The sequence below is a fragment of the Fukomys damarensis genome, unplaced genomic scaffold (genome assembly GCF_012274545.1).
Source record: "Fukomys damarensis isolate Sample0158 unplaced genomic scaffold, DMR_v1.0_HiC HiC_scaffold_13, whole genome shotgun sequence".
In the NCBI taxonomy this organism is placed as follows: Eukaryota; Metazoa; Chordata; class Mammalia; order Rodentia; family Bathyergidae; genus Fukomys; species Fukomys damarensis.
In genome coordinates this window covers 24913950-24934351 of record NW_022900925.1, presented here as the reverse complement: position 1 = coordinate 24934351, position 20402 = coordinate 24913950, and the positions used below count along the sequence as shown (strand labels likewise).

The 20402-nt window shown below is 34.1% G+C and overlaps 1 protein-coding gene and 1 pseudogene across 9 annotated transcripts in view; one reads left to right on the top strand and one right to left on the bottom strand.

Moving 5' to 3' along the window:
- Positions 1 to 20402, bottom strand: part of Bcas3 (BCAS3 microtubule associated cell migration factor) — a 530094-nt gene that overhangs the window by 381652 nt on the left and 128040 nt on the right. For all 9 annotated transcript variants that reach the window (XM_010626745.2, XM_010626749.2, XM_010626748.2 and 6 more), the window contains exons 10-12: positions 16245 to 16321; positions 9151 to 9234; positions 1905 to 2075 (exon numbers count right to left, since the gene is read on the bottom strand). In XM_010626745.2, coding sequence (XP_010625047.1) covers positions 1905 to 2075; positions 9151 to 9234; positions 16245 to 16321 — 332 coding nt within the window. The remainder of the gene's footprint in view (positions 1 to 1904; positions 2076 to 9150; positions 9235 to 16244; positions 16322 to 20402) is intronic.
- Positions 956 to 1062, top strand: LOC117285935 (annotated as a pseudogene).

The window sequence follows — 20402 nt, the reverse complement described above, 5'->3', positions numbered from 1 at the left end:
AAAAAAAAAAAAAAAAAAAGATGAGAAAAGAAGGAAAAAAAATGAAAACAATTTCTTTAAGTAAGGAGAGGAAGAGGGGTTGAAAGGAGGTATGTAAGTGGGGAAAAAATTTCAAGGTATAGCATGTATAGGTAAAAATTCCCCATGATGAATGTGATCATTATGTACATCTAACATGTTCAAATAAACTTAATTAATTATAAACAAATAAAATACAATGGTCAAACCTAAAAACCCAGAATTTCAAACAATTTCTATTTTAATTACACCAAAATCCACTTTTTTTTGTTTTTGATTGTTTTGTTCTTTTTGAGACAGGGTCTCACTATGAAACCCAGGCTGGCCTGAAACTCCCAGAGATCTTCCTGCCTCAGCCATCCACTGAAAGTTCGCACTTTCTCAAATTGCCAAATTAGTATAAAAATGAGCATGAGTAGCTGCCAAATGTAATATTTTATCAAGATGCTGACCTATATCTAGTGAAAGATTTTCTTAAAAGAATATGCAATATTAAAGGTTAATACTTAAAGACAAACAGTATCTAAGTATTTTGTTCTGGGTGCAGAATTACATATTTTACATAAAAACTAATAAATGCAGCTCTATTCCTATCTTAGTATAAAAATTGATTTAGATTGTATTTTATAGTAAAATCATAAACTACCAGTTTTTAAAAAATTTTTCAGAAACATATTTGAAAAATTAAAACTATGATACACAAGAAAATGTTTATGAGAAGTGAAAAAGGACATATCCTGCCCAAAATATCTTACAAACAAGATTAAAATGCAAGCATAAAACAATTTCCTTGTTTATAATCAACTCTTCTAAATGTTTCTGAACCTATATTTAAAATACAACGGTTACATCTGAATATAAAGGATTTTATTACTAGCTATTACCATGTGTTTTCTAATATACTACTATAAAATTTCATGTTATCTTTATATTCATAATCGCTTCTCAGCCTTTTGGCTAAGATCAAGCGTAGTATCTTTATATTCATAAGAAATTGTTATACAATTTGATATTATCCACTAAATTATGTCATTTGCAGCCATCATAATTCAATTTTTAAACAATAGCCCAATGTTAGGTCCTGTTGGTCGCTATTATGTACAAAGCCTGTGTCTTTAAAAATAGGGCCTGGGATTTAGCACAGGGGTGCCACTGCCTGCCTCACAAGTGCAAGGTCCTGAGTTTGATCCCCAGAAGAAAAATTTTTTTTAAAAAATGTACCCTATTCACATCACATGATGGTGTAGACCTGTAATTCCTGCATTCTGAGAGGCTGAGGCAGGAGGACCACAAGTCTGAGGCAGCCTGGGCAATTGAGATCCTGTTTCAAAAATTTAAAAAGGACTGGGAATGTAGTCTATTCAGAAGGCCCTGGTATAATCCCTATCACTGAAAATAAACACATACATAAGCAAGCAAAAAGAGATCTTTGGAATTAGATTATACCATGGTGTTATTAAAAAATAGTATAATGAACCAAATAGAAAAGTTATGAAAAAATGTCCATGGGAGGCTCAGGAAGGAGAATCACTGAGTTCAAGGGCAGCCTGAACTACACAGCAAGTGGGGAGGTGTTTAGATAAAGATTAAAAATGTACATTTAGGTTTGATGCCTTCATATTGTTTAAAGTAACAGGCTTCAGGTGATATTAATTACTTCTTGAAAAACATATGACCTGAAATAGCATCAATTTCTCTAATTCCAAATTATTCATCTCCTAAACTAGTGATGGTGAACCTTTTAGAGCTTTCAATGATGCAAACAGCCCACTGTGGCACATGTACCATGGGTTCGCCACCACTGTCCTACACCAAATACTTTCTGGCAGATTTTGATCTTAGTTAATACTTGTAGCTAACACAAATTTCATGCGCAAAGGTCTTACCTGACCCAATCCAACTGTTTCAGTGTCAATAACTGTGATGATGCCTGGGACCAGAGGACTCCGCCGAGAGTTACTATGGACAGTAACATCATCTTCTGTCACACCTGAGGGCACCGTACCTGTCAGCTGAGTCACCACTTTCCCAACCATTGTCAAGCCACTTTTCAATGTCTGTACAGTGAAAGATAAAGTACATGACTGCACATCAACATATGGAGTCTAAATAGAAATGTACATTTTATTAATTATCTTATAGTAAATTCTTTATTCCTTTATAATGTTTTCTATAGCAGCTGTCATAAATATTTGGTCTTTTAACATGATCTTAACTTTTAGTTATAAAATCAGTATTATTAAAGGGAATGGTATGTTGACAATAAAGCTATAATTAAATGATTCTAATTAAAGATCTCTACTTCACAAAGGATAACAATTATATTTTTATAAAAAGCATTTATTTTATTCCTTCACTTTAATGTTTTTAAAATACACGATATAATGAGAAGTAGAAATTATGTGATATTCTGTTCTTTTGAAATGTTATATATGTAGTTTTATATCTGTTTTCTAACATGAAAAGGATGGAGATACTGGCAGACTATGTAGAAAAAGCCTATGCTTCCTAAATATATTTATAATATGCTGTTCTATAATATTATACACCTAGATTTGGGATGTGGAAAATACAGTCTTATGTCCAAGATTCTAACTACTAAATTAAGTATCATATATAAAATTAGCTAGGCCAGGAATTTAGCTCAATGGCAGAGCACCTGCCCCACAAGCACAAAGTCCTGAGTTGCACCCCCAGTACTGGGGAAAAAAAAATTAACTAGGAGACTTCTTTTCTATTCACTAGCAGTAATCAAATATAGTGCTATAAAATATTATTTCAATTAAAAGTAAATTAGGATCTTTCATAATTACATTTTAATTCTATTTCTCTAAAACAAATAGGTAAAACAAGTGTTTTTCTTGTAAGTCAACTGTCTGATTATCCTCATATTGTTAATAAAAATATTTTTAAAGTAACAGGATTGCCCTTCATTAGAAAGGAAGAAAGCTTAAAAAATGTTTGAAAAGTCTAGTTATTCGATCCAGAATAGGAAGCATACATTACCAAGGCATATTAGAAATTGAATACTGAATAATATATGCACACTTTTCAATTCTCAGGTTGAGAAAAATTTTTATTAATACTTCATATTAATCTTAAATAAGGTGACTGCTAAAATAATTATGGAGAAAATATTCTCACGTATATTTTGGCATAGCTATAGCTAAATTTTTAAATGTGAAGTATTTTATACACAGTATTTCCAATTATAATGTATAAATGGTACAGAAAAACGTTTATGAAAGCAAAAATGTATTGTAGGCAACAATTACACAAGTACTGAAAAAGAATTTTCCAATAAGATGGTAGTAATATATCTTATTGCAGATATGTTTCAAGGTACCTGCTCAAGGATCTTACTATAACTACCTCGTACTATAAAACATTCCTCGTTTTTATAAAAAAATGAAAAATTGAAGCAGGGAATTTAAGCAAAATGATATTTTAAGTATGTAAGCAATGACAGCCAGAATTCTAACCAGAACTACTGTCTGTCTCCAGAACCTGATTTTTACCCACTGTCTTAACCTATACTGCCCTGTAATGTCCTTATAATCTATTTGGCGATCTCACAGTCTTGAATACAAAATTTATGTCTTATGGGACGAAGTGACATAGGAGAAATTCAGAACCTTAATAATATATCCTAATAAATACTTAAAATGATCAAGAAAGCCATATGCTATTTCAAGCAAATATATAACCTAGAGCAGACAGAAAACAAGAAAAAACCCACAAATCAATTTTAACGGTTTTGTTTAGTGCTAAAAACTCAAACAGCAGTGATTATAAAACACATTAGGGTTCCTCAATTAGCAGCCAAACGTTTATTTCAATAATTCACATGAAATGACTTACACTCAGTCTGTGACAGTGTTGTCAAGTAAGCCTCCGAAAGACCAAGAGAATCAGGCGCCATGGGGTATTGATGTCAAGAGCCGGCCAGGAAGCCTGATTAACCTCTGAGATGCCTCAGCTGATGTAAGCACTCCATTAATGCTAATGGAGATGCTCCCCCATAGAAGTAGCCATCCCTTTTTCAAAGGAATTCCTTTTAGTTTTAAAGTCTTTGGCTGTATGTCCTCTGCATTTGCCCCTGAGCCTATTATACCAATGAATATAAATAAAACTAAAAGAACTGGAGCACATAAAAAGTGGAAAGTAATGTACCAAGTCAAATCACAAGGTAACTATAAAAGTTCACATAAGAAAACAAGGGAAAGGATCCACAAAGGTGAAAACAGTGGTATAATTCACAGTCAAAGGTTCATACTACAAAGAGTTTTAGACACCTGGGGGGGGGACTATTAATATTGATATAGCTGTCTTACTAATGAGCAAAACAGTGCAAAATTTAGGTCATCAAACACGTATTATGACTATGCCAAATGAAGTCCATGTTCTGTATAACTGTATAAAACACAGCTATTTTTAAAGAGCAGAACAAAAAGTCTGCCATTTGTATATTATGTATTATTCCTTATAGATAATTAACAATGGCATACAAAGAAGCAATAGGAAGAGTGTTGAAAGTTTTCTGCATTAATAAAAATCAGTGGCTTTAGGATAAATTTGCTGCCATATTAGAACCAAACATCTGTGACCACTAGTGTCCAGAAGTAATCTATATCATGTAGTTATTTTTAACAGTTCTCACATACCATATTTAAAAATCTGAATTACATCACAATAATTTGTCTTCCCACTTCATTTCAGTACGTAAGGTATGTATATACCTGATATTTCCTCAAATATATATACAAAAAATAATGATGGCCAAGCATAGATTAGGAAGAGAAATATAACTGGACAAATGGGGATGATAAATGAGACTGAGTTTCCTCACAATCTGAAGGATCTAAATTCACAAGTTCATTAAGTCCCTGACTGATGTTCACAAGAGAACCTGAGAACAAAACTGTAGCTACAAGACAGTTGAACACTAGACTATAAAAGAATTGTGAAAAAATCCATTATGATCTAGAAGTCAAATAAGCATGGGACATAATCTGTTCAGTACAAGCAAATTTGCCAAAAGGTCACTAGTTCCTTATGCCATGTTAGTTGTCCCCACGATCCATTAGTGTTAATGGTGTTGCTCTCACAAAACTGTTAGTTGTCATTAAGAAGTTATCAGGATAACAAGAAAAAACATGGGCATTTTTATTTATTGACCATATTGGGATTAAAATGCATGAACACAGTTATGAAGGAACTAGAAAATATGGACCAAGATTTTATAAATCTATCAAAATAATCTCATTTGAACAATTTCAACATTAAATTTTTTCTTTACTTCTAACATGGAAAATCCATCATTTGTACACTCTTTGAAAGGAAAGTCAAATCAGCTATTATGAAAATCAAAAGAGAAAAATATGAAAGTGTGAAGATTAATTTTAAGTGCTTTTGGAAACAGAAAATGTAAAAAAAAGATTACTCCTTCTAAGGAGCCCCCAGTGCATATGCAATTAATGTGTTTATCCCCACAACTGTATAGTAAGACAAAAAATTAATAGTTAATCCCTCTATGTAACAAAATAGGTAAATAACTTGTTTGAAGCTATAGAGGAAGCTATTATCAGAAGGAAAAAAAGTAATGATTACTCGTTAATGTAATATGAAGTCCACATCCCATCTCAAACGCTATCATATCACCTGATATAATAAAAACAATAAATAATTAGAAAATGTATTTTATATAATTACAGATTAGGTAAATCAAACTATTTCAAAACAAGTTTTTGTAAATGCTGCCTGAAGGTTCTGAAAAAGATTGTGCAGAGTTACCACACTACCCTGTGTACCCATTCCTAGTACTGCAGGGGGGACAAAAAAATCAAATCCAAGGGTAATCCAGATGCTCCAGTTGAGTATTTAGACCTGGAGATATTCTTGATTTTAGAGATGGATGCAAAGAGACTAAGTGATGCTTCTAACCAATTTCTGGAACCAGGTCTTGTACCAGAATCAACAGTTTGGAAGGGGATCTGCCTGGTGAAATTCCACCACGCTTTAAATTGGTACATAAAGACAAAGAAATTACAAGACTGAACCTCTTCTAGTGCGCAATGAGCACAGGTACTACAGGTGAAGATCATTTAAATAACTTGAGTAATCTCAGTTCCCAAAACTGAATTAAGATGAGCCAAAACTGTTAGAACTTCAAAAGTATAACAAACTGAAACAGCTACTCAAAATTCTGGCAAAACACCAAAAATAAAAACCAACAGGAAGAACCACAGAAACACATCCAAAAGGAAAACAGGCACTGGAGCTATCAGGAACAGACTTTAATACAATCAGTTTAATGGGACAGATTTGAGTATTTGAGAAAAATGAAAACCCAGAGGACCAGAATACATATGTTAAATTTTTCCCAACACTTTTTGTTTATCTATTGAGATTATCATATAATTTTGTGCTGTTCAATGTGGCAAATTATACCCATTCCCTTTGAGTGATCAGTCAGCCGTATATTGTGCAATTATCTCAAGTGGTTTATGACATGTCGTATTTCCTATATATTGCTTCATTTTTTTTCTCTTGGTATTTTTTACAAATTTTCACATCTGTATTCATAAGTTAGACAGGACCAACTTAGTTTTCTTCTTATAACACATCAATTTTCATTATCAAGATAATCTGGCATCATAAAATAAGACTAGGGATAATCTGACTTCATATTCTCTAAAGCAGTCTATAATGCTGTCATATTGCCATTGTTTATTCTTAAATTTCAGATCAAATTCTCCACAAAAGGTTTGTAGGTCTAAAGATACCTTCAGGGTATTTTTTAAAATGAACTTTATACTCCCTAAAATAGTGGAATATAATCCAAAATGTAACAGCAACAGAACAAAGTATACATTTAGAATTACAAAAAATTGAAGAAATAATTTTGATATAGTTATCATGCAAAAGTAGAAATATTTTATTCCCTAAGAGGCCAATTTATCAATGAAAAACTGTTTTCAAAGATATTTAATGACATTCAAGATAAATATAATAATAACTTGCCAGGTCAGGGTAGAACACGTGACTGGAAGTGTCTCTAAAACTTACACAAACACAGGCTATCAAGAAGTGAATGGCTTTAATGTTCACAGTCCTACTGTTTTCATCATTTTGTAGGTTTACAACCATGAAAATGAATTAACATTAAAATGGGGGGAGCCAGGTGTAATGCACATTCCTGTCATTCAACACTGAGAGTCTAAGGCAGAAGTTCAACACCAGCCTGGGCTCCACTGCGAGATACTGTCAGCAACTGGGAGCTGAGTCTGGTGGCACACACCTCTAATCCCAACACTCTGGGAAACTGAGGCAGGCACATCACAATTTCAAGTCTTACCTTGGGCAACTTAGTGACTCAGTGAGATCCTATCTCAAAAGGTAAAAAATGGGATAGCAATGCCACTCAGTGTGAAGGTCCTGAGTTTAATCCTCAGTACAATGAACAAGAAAATAACAAACACATAAACCTTTAAAGGCCCAGGGATATAGTTCAGTGTGAAGGCCCTGGGTTCACTCCCAAGTTAAAAAAAAAATAATAATTTTATTTATTTTTATTCAAAAGCAAATTCAAGATTTTCTATATTGCCAAACCTAATAATGAATTATAACCACCCATTTGATGATCTTGGGGAACATGATTAGATTAAGGTGTTGCATTAAAATAATTTCTTAGAGTCTAAATGTAGAAGACTTCAGCATATATCTCACAGTTCCCAATAGTGAGGTGTGAGAACAAAGGGAGTTCAGACTTGTTATTTTAAAGTCATATTAATTTTAGCCTTGTTTCCAACATTTCCACAGTGAAATACTTATTGAATGAAGCTGATCACTTTCCTTTTATGTAAGTATAACAAACATATAACAATACCAAACAAGAACCAAAAAGTTATCCTTCAGTACGTAAGTGAAAATTATTCAAAAATGTTAATATTATGAGCTATTCTGACTCAGATATGTGAGACAAATAAGTCTAAAAGGAGTCTAACATATGAGGAAAAAATTCATTGTTTGTTTTTGGGTACCAGGGATTGAACTCAGGACCTTGTGTTTGTGAGGCAGGCGGCAGAACAACTGAGCTAAATCCCTGGCCTGAAAAAAACTCATTGCTAAAAGTTATAGATAAAGTAACACAATATGACTGAAAATTCTACCTAATTACTCTCTGCTGAAATAATCATCCTTATTTTTGCATATACAATGGAGAAGAGCAAACATGCTTACAAAGGTTTCTAAAATATATAGTTTTATAAGGGTAAAGATATTATTTCCCTTCTGAATGAAAAGTGTGTAATTCTTCTCTCATCAAACCAGGAACACATTCTAAAGCACATCATGTAAGCATTTGCGATCAATCCTGAAGTATTTTTGTGTTTGTTTTACATAAAAAAGTGTGACCTTTGATTCTCTCTCTGTGGTTTACTTTAAACTGCTGTTCTTTTTCTGAATAGTTGTGCTTTCGATTACATGCTGTCATTTAGATTCACTCTGTCATCCCTATTATTAGAATTGTTTTGTTGTATACTTCACAATTCAAAAGGATAGTGGTTATAAGAATACCTTACAATCAGCATAAAGTTTACCAGACTTCATCAAAATGAACCCTCAGACACAAAAAAGAACTCCCTTGCCAAACATGAAGGGGGAAGCCCCTTGATATGAAAGAATCTTTGAATGTGCCAGGGGATTGACTCAACTTTTTGTAAAGAATGATAGTTTTATTTTTAATGTCAAGAAGTTTAAAAAATGTTCAAAGATGTGCAGGATGTCAGCGAAGGTAGAATGATACAAACTACAGGAAAAAAAAAATCCAGAAGTTGCTAGTTGGAACATGTGAAGCTTCTTTCAAATGTCACATTAATCCGTTCCCCCGCTTTAATCCAATTAAGAGACTTAAGTACTAACTCTGCAATCATTACAGTAGAAAATTTATTAATCCTAAAAGATTAACTACCAAATCAATTACCAATTCTCATGAATGACAAAAAAAAATTCACCTCTGAAAGATTATTCTACATTCATGAGTGAAAATGAAAAGGAAATTTCAATACAATTCAAGAAAGGAAATTTCAATATGACATGAGCACAACTCCCAGAGACTACTGAAGTACTCACTTTAGCAGCACTAATGACTGTGGCAGTGTAGGACTGAATGTTGTCTCCACAGGCTCCACCACGGGACTGATGGCATCGAATCAGCTAGGGGAAGAAGAGAGAGGGAACCAGAAAATCATTTTCTATTCAGCTGTTTAACCCTTCAGGCTTTTAGATGGAGCTTATTTACCATGCACGATGGCCATGGATGGGAATATCTGCATAAGTGTCTTTCAGATAAACAGCTCAAAGCCCTACTGAGACACTTCTGCTCCTTTTTCATAATCTACTGGTGCCATTCAGGCAGTTTTATGCTCAACTACATTTCTAATTACATGATGAAAAGTTTTTAAGAATTCATAAACTATGAAATGGTAAGGATTTAGGATCTGGCAGTTGTTCTACAAATAAGTTTTAAAAACATAATCAAAGGACTTAGACATGACTTCCTAACATTAAATATTTGACATGCTAGCAAATTGGATGTTTTGTCCTCCTAATGTCTCCACAAAGATTATAAAAGGAAACATAAAAAAAAATTGCTGTATTTGCATTTTCAATTGTGTTAGTGGAAAAGTGGCACAAATTACACATAAATCAACTATGACACATACACTAGCTGTCCAGAGAGCTTACTGCTTGTGCCATGAGGGATAAAAACATGGGTTGGAGTGTGCCGGTACACTTGTGTCATCCCAGCACTTGGGCTGAAGCAAGAGGACAGCCAGTTTGAACTCAGCTTGGGCAAAACAGCAAGATCCCATCTCAAAGGAAAAGACTGAAACAGTGCTGGGGATGTAGTTTAGAGTGACAGCCCTGGGTTCAATCCCCAGGACCATAAAAAAGTAGGGAGGTGGGGGTTGCAGTCAGGGGCAGGGCACTTGCCAGCATGTGTGATGCCTTGGGTTTGATTCTCTAAAGAAAAATTTTAAAAAGAAAAAGAAACTAAAGACATATCCTTATTCATATCTGATGTAAACAAATCAACTGGCCAATTTTCAAAGTAAATCAATACTCCGATATCTTGATCCTCTCAGATATTCTCAGATACTAAGCAATAAAATAGATTAAATTCTTCACTGATTCTACACTCGTCACACCATTATTCACATTTGTATATTTAAAATTGTTTTTAAATTTAAAAATATTAATTCTTAAAACCTCAGGAGTTCACAACAAAATTTATTTATAAAAGCACTTTACATAACCTAAAACTAGGTCATTTGATGTACCTCTTGTTTTTAATTCAAAAATTTTTGATCACTCACAATGTTTTTTTAAAATCCTACAATACAATATTAATAAACTAGAAAGGAAGGCTTTTTAAAATCTGGTAAAGGGCCGGAGATGTAGCTCAGTGGTTCTGCCACCTGCCTCACAAGCGCAAGGACCCAAGTTCGATCCCTGGGTACCAAAAATTAAAATTAAACATTAAAAATTAAAACCTGGTAAGTGACACCAAGCTATTTTTTAGGCAGTCCTTGCTATATCACACTGAATAATCAAGGTGATTAGTCACTGTGGTTTCATATAGAGTAAAATAAGGAATTTGAAAAGTGATGTGTGTAGCTAATAAAAAGAATCTCATTTATTCACCCACAAATACACATTCAGAGAATTTGATAATTATCCCTCTGCTGCCTCCTGCTGCACAAGCAAAGAAAGACGGTATTTTGGAAAAGCTACTGCCTGCTTGAGGTAATTAAAATATTCACAAATGTGTAGAAACGCTTACTTTTTCAATTTGACCACAACTGAGTCAACATTTCTACATTAAAATTTGGGTCTCTAAAACACAGACTGATATGGAAATTAATTATATCTTGGCTTAATAAAATTAAAGATGTGTAAAACTATGTCAATTTGAAGGAACTGTTAACAAAAAAGTAATATACCAAAGAGCATGCATGCTATTACTATATGACCTCTCCTAGAAAAGGGAAATGTAAAGGGACACATAAAATATACTAAATTATACAACCATAAATGGAATATAAATATTAGAAGAAACATACACAATTCCAAAATGAAGGAAGAGAAGGATGAAGGACAACTAAAGAAAACAGCCTGCACTGGTAGGACTCGACAGCACAGCTTCAGTCTCTCGTGGCAATGACAGCAGTACAACTGAGAGCATGACTGACCTCTTCGTTGTGTTCGACTTTCGGAGCAGTACGGATAAGCAATTCTGCAACTGCTTCTTATATTAATAGATGTGCTGATGTCAGGACATCACTACGCAAGAGACATGAATACGAAACGGGGAAGACAAGAAAGTACCTTTTGGAAGCACTGATGTGAATTCATGATTTCTAAAACACACATGTGTGTACATGTATAGGTACACAAGTATGTGTGCATGTGTACTTTCCCATTTGTCTTGGTATGCACGTCCTATTTATTTTCTAGCACTGTCCACTGAAAACAGCTAACAACAAAGACTTGAGCCCTCTTACCAGACAAAGCTTACCCTGTAAACAACACAGCTGATTGATTAAAAGGAGTCAGCAGAGTATGGCGTGTCGGCACACACTTATAATCCCAGCATTTGAGATGCTGAGGCAGGAGGACTGCTGAGTTATAAGCCAGCCTGGGCTACATGGTTAAGTTCAAGGCCAGCATGCACGATACAAACGCTCAAAAAATGTGGGGGGGGCCTGCAGAGCCAGAAGTAACAGATTCAAGGCTGATACAAGGTAAATATAAGATGAGTGTAGGTAGGGCCTATGCCAGCAAGTAAGGAAATAGTTTGTCCATTGTTTGGACTGTTTTAAATGAGAATGTGCCACAAGGTCACAGAAACCAGCCAGAAAAGTGTTTCAATGGCCAACTCTGGGACAATTTGAAACCCCAAATAATTTATGATTTTGTCACATTCTAGTTCAATTGTGGTCTGAATAATCATTATTTTAAGCTTTTTTAAAATGGTGATTATTCTGAATGCTTCAGATATGGTCACTTCTTTGTATTTAGGTTATGTATTTCTAGCTCCAAAGCTACATGCATAACGTTCAGTACTAGTAATTATACACAGCTTTTTTGGTGATGTTCCCTTTGTTAGGAAAACCCAAAATAAAAAGCATTCTATTAAAAAAAAAAAAACTTGGCAAAGCACAGTGGTGCACACATGTAGCTCCAGCGTTTGGGAGGATGGTGGGGGTGATCACTTAAGGCCAGGAACCTGAAACCCAGCCTGAGTTACACAGTGAGACCCCTCCTCAAAAACAAAAGAACAACAAAGCAAGTCTTAGGACGGTACTGGGAAGTCCTATTCTTCCAAAATAGCAATGATGTTAAAAGTAAGATTGGGGAATATTATGTAATTTTGAAAGATTAAAAGGCTGTTCTAAAAAACCTGATACCTTGCCCTAGATGGGATCAAAGCTGTGCTATAGAGAGAAAAAAAAGATACTACAGGGTTAACTGACATAACTGGAATATGGATAATAAAGTATTTCAATGATATTAAATTGGTTGATCATGTCAAGGAGTATAGTAGTTCAAATGTAAAGCCCTTGCTTAGCATACATAACATCCTGGGTTCAATTACCAACACCATGAAACAAACAAGAAAAACTAAGTTTTAAACCAGATATGGTGGCACAGGCCTTTAATCAAAGCACTTGGAAGGCTGAGGCAGAAGGATTCCTCTGAGTTTGAGACCAGCTTGGACCACATACTGTATTTCTCCCAAAATAAGACCTAACTGGAAAATAAGCCCTAGCATGATTTTTCAGGATGCTCATAAGATAAGCCACATTCTAAATATAAGTCCCAGTTAAAATCATTAGCCAGACAGATGCATTTGGTACAACCATCACAACACACACAGACATATTGAATTACAAAATAATAATATTAATATATAATTAAATGTAATAATATTATTGACATTGATGCTTAAATTATTAATTATAATTAAATATTCAAAGCCAGGCATGGTGACCATGCCTGTAATCCCAGCACTCAGGAGGCTGAAGCAGGAGGATCGCTGTGAGTTCAAGACTAGCCTGGGCTACATAGTGAGTTCAAGGTCAGTATCAACTACATAGTGAGACCCTGTCTCAAAAAACCAAAAAAATAAAAAATAAAATAAATATTCAGTGGTGCCCTTAGACGAGAGGTATATGTTTATGTAAACCAATAAGCTTGCTGAATAACCAACAGGAGTAGACACAGCACATGAATAACTTACATAGTTGATAATGAACTCACGTGGTTGTGTCTAATATGAATTTTCATAATTCAATACATCATGTGCTATAATGGGCATACTTAACGCACTTGTGTGGAATAAAAAGATGTTTCTGAATTTTGGTGCCTGCAATTTTTCTTGCTTTTGTGTGGAACTCGCTATGTAGGCCAGGATGGTCTCAAACTCACAGTGATCCTCCTGCCTCAGCCTCCTGAGTGATGGGATTACCGTCATGCGCCTCCATACCCGGCATGGACCATCTTTCTTAACTGTCATTATTTCTGTTGCCACTTCTGTTTGGTATGTCTACAGTTAATATTTTATTTCATGGAAATTTTGTGAAGTCCAGCCTGCAAGAGGTCATGACTTGGACGAAGAATTCATAAGATAACATTACTGACAGCTGTGTTGCCAATGTACTTACAAGCAGGCTACATGGACAAGCGCTAGTTTAAGAGGGCTCTATTGCTGGACATGCAAGACTGTGGCCAATGGTTTTACAGAAAGTAAAGTGGCAAGAAATTCAAGTCAGAATTCATGATTTGGAGAGTTATGATGTTGTCCCAAAAGAAGATGACTTGACTGCATCTGAATAAATGCACAGTTTTGTACATGAATAAATGTAGATTGTTGTACGTGAAAAAAGTAAGGTATCCCCTGAAAATAAGCCCCACTGCATCTTTTTGAGCAAAAATTAATATAAGACCTGGTCTTATTTTCAGGGAAATGAAATAGTGAGTTCAAGGCCAGACTGAACTAAAGAGCAAGACTCTGTCTTGAGGAACCAAAAAAAGAACAGAGGAAAGGGGAGGAAAAAAAAGCTGATCAGTACATATACAAACTTATTCTGAAAGGATTCAGAGGATAAACTGTTTGAAGGACACACAGGTGTGCTTTATGCTATTTTTACCTTTTCCAACATAAAAGTGCAGTATAAAAAATTATTTAAAAAGGACCGGGGATTTAGCTCAGTGGTTCAGTGGCCTGCCTTGCAAGTGCAAGGACTCAAGTTCAATCCCTGGTACAAAAACAAAAAACAAAAACAAACTAAAAAATAAACTACATCAAGATATATGGCTTCTTAAGATTTTATAGTCAAAGAAAAATAAATGGATACATAGATAAAATATTTTATAATCAAACAACATTTTCACTGAAAAAGACTTACTCTAAAATTTAATTCAATTTAGCAATCACACAGCAGGTCTGAAACCTCAGAGAAAATCAGAAACTGGTATTAAATAATAGTTCTTATGAAAATATTAAATAATGACCTTTATTTCAGAGATGTCTGCAATCCCAGCTGCTCAGGCAACTAAGACGGAAGAATCACTAGTTCAAGGCCAGCCTAGACAGCACAGCAAGACCCCATTGCACATGGGATGGGTGGGGTCTTCCTACATGATGGTACAACCATTTGATTGGCAAATTCCTCTGAATGCCACTACAATGCCTGCTGTCTGTGTGTGAACAGATATTACATGTGTATGTGCAGAGGCAACTAACACATATCCAGGTTATGTATTTATGGAGTTCTTGTCCCTCAAAAACAATATGTGATACAAAATGGGCAGTCCCTCACATGAAAATATGTCTACAAAAGACAAGGGACAATTTACACATTTCCTTCTTGAATATTTCCAGCACTCAAAGGAAATACACTACAGATATAAACATAAGAAGATACCATTGTATATCTTCCACAAGAGCTTTTCTTGTTTGAAAAGAGTAATTACAAAGGAGCTATTCTTATGAGAAATACTAGAAAAATCAAGAGACCAAAGAAGATGGAACATAAATAGAATACTCAGTAAAATATAAAATGTCATAATTGTTGCAGACAGATTTTTAGATAAGGCATTAAAGAATTCACCTAGAAAAATGACTTTCTTTAGTCATTTCTTGATTTTGTACATTTGATAGACTAGAAACTTACTAGTTCTATGGCTTCACAAAATACTTAACTTACCACATACAGATTTTGTCAAAAATTATTTCATATTATTTTATAATAACCTAAACATACAATAAACTTGTGACCAGTAAAAAATCACACAAAATCATTAACCATCTTTGAAGTTTGCACAATTTTTTTTTTCTATCTTCTTTCTCCGTCTGCCTTTTTGAGGTACTGTGGATTGAACCCAGGGTGTCTGCACTGGGCTGTATCCCCAGCCAATTTATTTCACAATCAGATCCTGTTAAGTTGCTCAGAGTAGGCTTGGATTTGAGATTATGCCTCAGTTCTTTTTAGATTTTTATTCTACATTCATAGAGAATGCTAACTGACATAAAAATTACTTTATGTTTTCTTATATAAAATTTAAATTTATGCTTTGCATTGAAATGTGCATAAGTAATCTCTTAGTATGTAAACAATATTATTTGTCATTTACTATAAAAATCTTGGAATCTCAATTTGATAAATAACTGGAAAATATGAAAAAGAAAGTGAAGATGTGTTACTTAATTATTAAAACAAATAGCTGCACTCTTTTGTAGATCTGTCTGTTGGCATACACAGCCAAAGAAATAGTTTCATGGCCCAGGTTTCCAATCTGTCAATGAAGCTACAAGTTACTCCTATCTCCTGACTTCTATCTACACAGAAATTGCTGCTGCTATTTCAGTGCTGCTAATCTCAGTATTGTACTTTAATATTACCGTAGTAAAGTTCTTTATATAGAAGAAAGCCAATTAAAAAATTTAGGTTCCACTGAGTCTTGCTTGGTTTAAGGACAACTATCAAATATTTACAAATTCTTAAGAGTCCAAATATTGATTGTACAATGAAAACCAAAGCAAACTAGTAAGGTAAACATTCATTATCAGTAATCACCAATAGAATAAACATTTATCCTATGGAAAATCCTTAAACACTTGCTCCATTACAAATAACCCAATATGGACTACATCTTACCTTATTTTCTGCATAAGCAAGCCAACGGCTTCCAAGAGCAATAGGATTCATGTTTGGCCCAGGACAAGGATAACAACCTGGAAATTTCAAACAGTAGTATTGAGAAATTCCTTACTAATTTTTTGTTCTTGCATGCATCAAATGTTGATGTCAAAAAAACCAGAAAAGCCAAATGTTTATTATTTTTCCAATTCTCATGTGAAATTCCTATACTACTAGTCATTATTTTAATAGCCAAATGAGGTACAGTTCTTTTCTTCTCCTTAGTTTCTTTTCAGTATTTACTCTGCTTTGTGAATGAAATAAATCTGGAAAGAACCAGGAACCATGTTTTACAATAACCAGCCATCTCATACTGCTACTCCTGAAAAAGAGAATGAAGTTAATAGGACCACTTTAAGTTCATAACCTAAAGAGCATAAATAAAACAAGAATTTTAAAAGAGGCAAAAGAAAGAATATAAAAGAGGCTTAGGAAGTTAAGGAGAAAAGATAAATAAGACTATCAATGATACACCTAAAAGGAAATAACAACACTACGCTGGTGGGAAAAAAAGAACATTACAAAGGTGTGTGTGAATGAAAACAAGCAATCCTCAAAGGGGGTCTCAATAAAAGATCCTGAGGAACTACAGAACACTGCGTATTTACATTCAGCACTCAAAGGCAGTCTTCTTTCGAGTGTCAGCCAATAACATTTGATTGCTCTATCATATGTAATTCATTTTCAATCCCTATGCAACTTAACCAAAGGGATATATAAACTCAAGGAACTGTGTCCTTTTGTTCACTGCTAAATCTGCACTATCTTGAACAATGTCTGAAACATAGCACTCAATGATATGTTTAAACCAGTGGAACATGCCTATAATCCCCAAACTCAGGAAGCTGAGGCAGGAGGATTTCCATGAGTTAGAAGCCAGCCTAAGCTACATATAGTGAGGTCAAATCCAGCCTACACTACAAAGTGAGACCCTGTTTCAAAAAACCAAAAAATAAAAATAAATAAATACATTTGAATAAGTTAGACAACACACTGAAATGACTCAAAACATATTCATGACATGTTATGTACTCCACAATGAAAGTAATAATTATTGCAATCATGTACTAATAAAAAATTTTATAAACATGAGAAAAAATTGACAAACAGTCCTATATGTATATGAAGAACACATCCTAATATACACTAATACATATTGTGCAATACTTACATAATAGACTCCTATTGAATAAAATAATAATATTCAGAAGTGGGGAAATGAATGTTAATATGGTCTACAAAAAAGATTTTCCTATTTAAAATCTGTGAGAAAGAACGGAACCAAATTCCTATGAATGGTACTATCACAGTACAGGTATGTTTCTAATTTCGTGAATTAACTTTAACTGTCAATATAATCTCTCAATTAATTCTGATAACTACCTCAACCACTATTAGAGGCTATTAAGTATATAAGAGAAAACACAGTTTATAATGTTTAATTTCACTATTTGAGTCTATATTTTTAGAAACTCAGAAGACCTCAAGAACTGTAGTACAGAATTTTGAATGGCTTCCTTCCAGAATCTGGGTCATAATGGAAAGATAATTTAAACTCATTTCCAAAAACGTTCTGAGACACTGCCTCATTTTTCCTTGTAAAGACAAATTTGAGATATTTTTTAAAAGTGGGTACCTATACTTATGGACAATTAATCTTTGACCAAGGAACCAAAACATGTGAATAGTATAAAAATATTCAATTCTACAAATAATAGAACAAGCGGATATCTACTTGGAAAAGAATTTGGACCCCTACCTCACATCAGGTTAAAAAAAATTAACCTGAAATGTTTCAAAGACTTCAAATGAAAAGCTAAACTAACTAAACTGTTAGAAAAAAAAACACAGTAAATTTTCATGTCCTTGGATTAAGCAACAGTTGTTTATGACATCAAAAGTACAAGTGACAAAATAAAACATTAAGGTGGACTTTACAAACATTAAAAAATTTGAAAGCTGGGTAAGGTGGTTCACACCTGAAATCCTAGTAGTTTGGAGATTGAGGCAAGGGGACTGCAAGTTCAAGGCTAGCCTGACTTAGGCAATGAGTATAAAGTTGGCCTGGAACCACATACTAAGAACTTGTATCAAAAGCAAGAAGTAGATAAATTAATTTAAAATAAAAACCTAAAAAATTTATACTCCAAAGGATACAAATAAAATGACATGAAATGAAAGGACAAACTACAGAGTTGTGTGAAATGTCTGCAAAACCATATATCTGATGAGTGACTCTGCTTTAGAATATAAAAAGAACCATTAAAACTCAATATTGAAAAGACAAATAAGGTATATATACAAATCACATTGCTCAGTGTCATGAACTATCGGGGAAACACAATAATTACAAAAATCTGCAAACAAATGTTCAAGTTCTGCATAAAAACCTGTGTACTAGTGTTCACATAAACACTACCCATAATAGTCTAAAAGTATAAACAAAACAAGTATCTGTGAAAGGATGAATACATAAAATGTAGTAAATCCATATAATCTAAAGTTATTTTTTTAAAAAAAATGAAGAACTGAAAGAGGCCATGAAATGGATGAATGCTAATCATATCTATGATTAATGAAAGGCATCAGTCATGTATGACATCTATGCTATGAATGAATTCCACAGAAAAACACAGGAAATGCTAACTATCACTAAGTATTTCTTAACCATCATACAGCAGATTAGTGACCTTTTTAGGTTTTATGAGCTTTGAGATAACTTATTTTATTTTTATTTTTCGTGTATATGAAACACAGGAATTATGGAGTACTGCCACTCTAACGCTCAACAGGTGAGAATTACATGTAAAGAAAGGAAAAGTCAAATGTAGTTCACTCCACCCATATACAGTGGGTATCCACTAAGCATCAACTACATGCCCAGTCCCCCAAAATATCACAGAAGCCTCATTCATCTGAGGCAGAACCCAAACGTTTAGGGTTAAGTCTTAACTTTTAACTCGTACAGGCCTTAGGTCTTATGTGTACTTACCAGTGTCTATTTGTGAATGTGGGATTCTTAGCATAGAAAACAAAGTTCCTCGTTGCAAAATTTAAAAAGAAAAAAACTTTGCATTTGAAAGCTCTTTCAAATTCATTTGTTTGATACATTGGTTATTCACCATCACAAAAGAAGAACACATACACTAATACCATTAAGAATGTAAGAAATATTTTTTCTTACTCAAAGTAAAACCAGAGACCAAAGGAAAGAGACTGCTTACTGAACACTATTTGGTTTCCCTGGAGACTTCATATCTACCTTTCAATTTAAAGACACTTAAAATGACTACTAATGACATCTATCAGTCTTTGTCTTTTGTTTTCCTAATCATACCTGGGTTTTGGATTTCCACATCAGACAGCTGCTCAAAGCCAACTTCTCTGTACGGCCAAATACAAAGGTGTCTCATTTCTCATCATAGTGGATGCGTTCTGTTAACAGTTCTCCATCAGCTCTCTACCTGTTCCATCCACCCTTTGGCACAAATTCCCATGATGCTTGCTCTGATGGACACAGCTGACTACTTATTTTACAGTACCTTCATTGTATTCACACACAACTAAGGTATTCAACTGAGAGCTTTTCAGACTACTTTAGAAGTTAAATGCTTGCACGATCAAAACAACATCCTCATTAAGTGAAGATCTTTTCATTCTACATGGGATACGAACTTAGTACCGATCACTAGGAGAAAAGCTATGTGGTAGAGGCAAGTGAGCTACCACAAAAGCTGTCTCAGCATACCCAGCCCCCCACCCACCCAGATGTCTGTCCTGAATCCCTGCATGTGACTAACAGGTAAAACTGGCTAACACTTATGTGATAACAGGTACCTAAACATAGAAAAATGTGTATAAACTATATGTAGTTTCAGACTGGCTGAAAGAATTGGGGATATCATTGGTCTGAGTAACCTAAAAGCATATGGATAAATCTGATCCCTACAGTTTTCAAGTTCTGCAGAATTATTTGAAAAGAAGAATGACATACTCAATGGAACTGTGAAATGAAAACTATTACTACTATTGCTAAGGGTATTTATAACGAAGTTAGGTAGGGCTGAAGTGAAATGTTACAATAAGTACTATTCAGAGTAGGAAGAGAAGTCATAA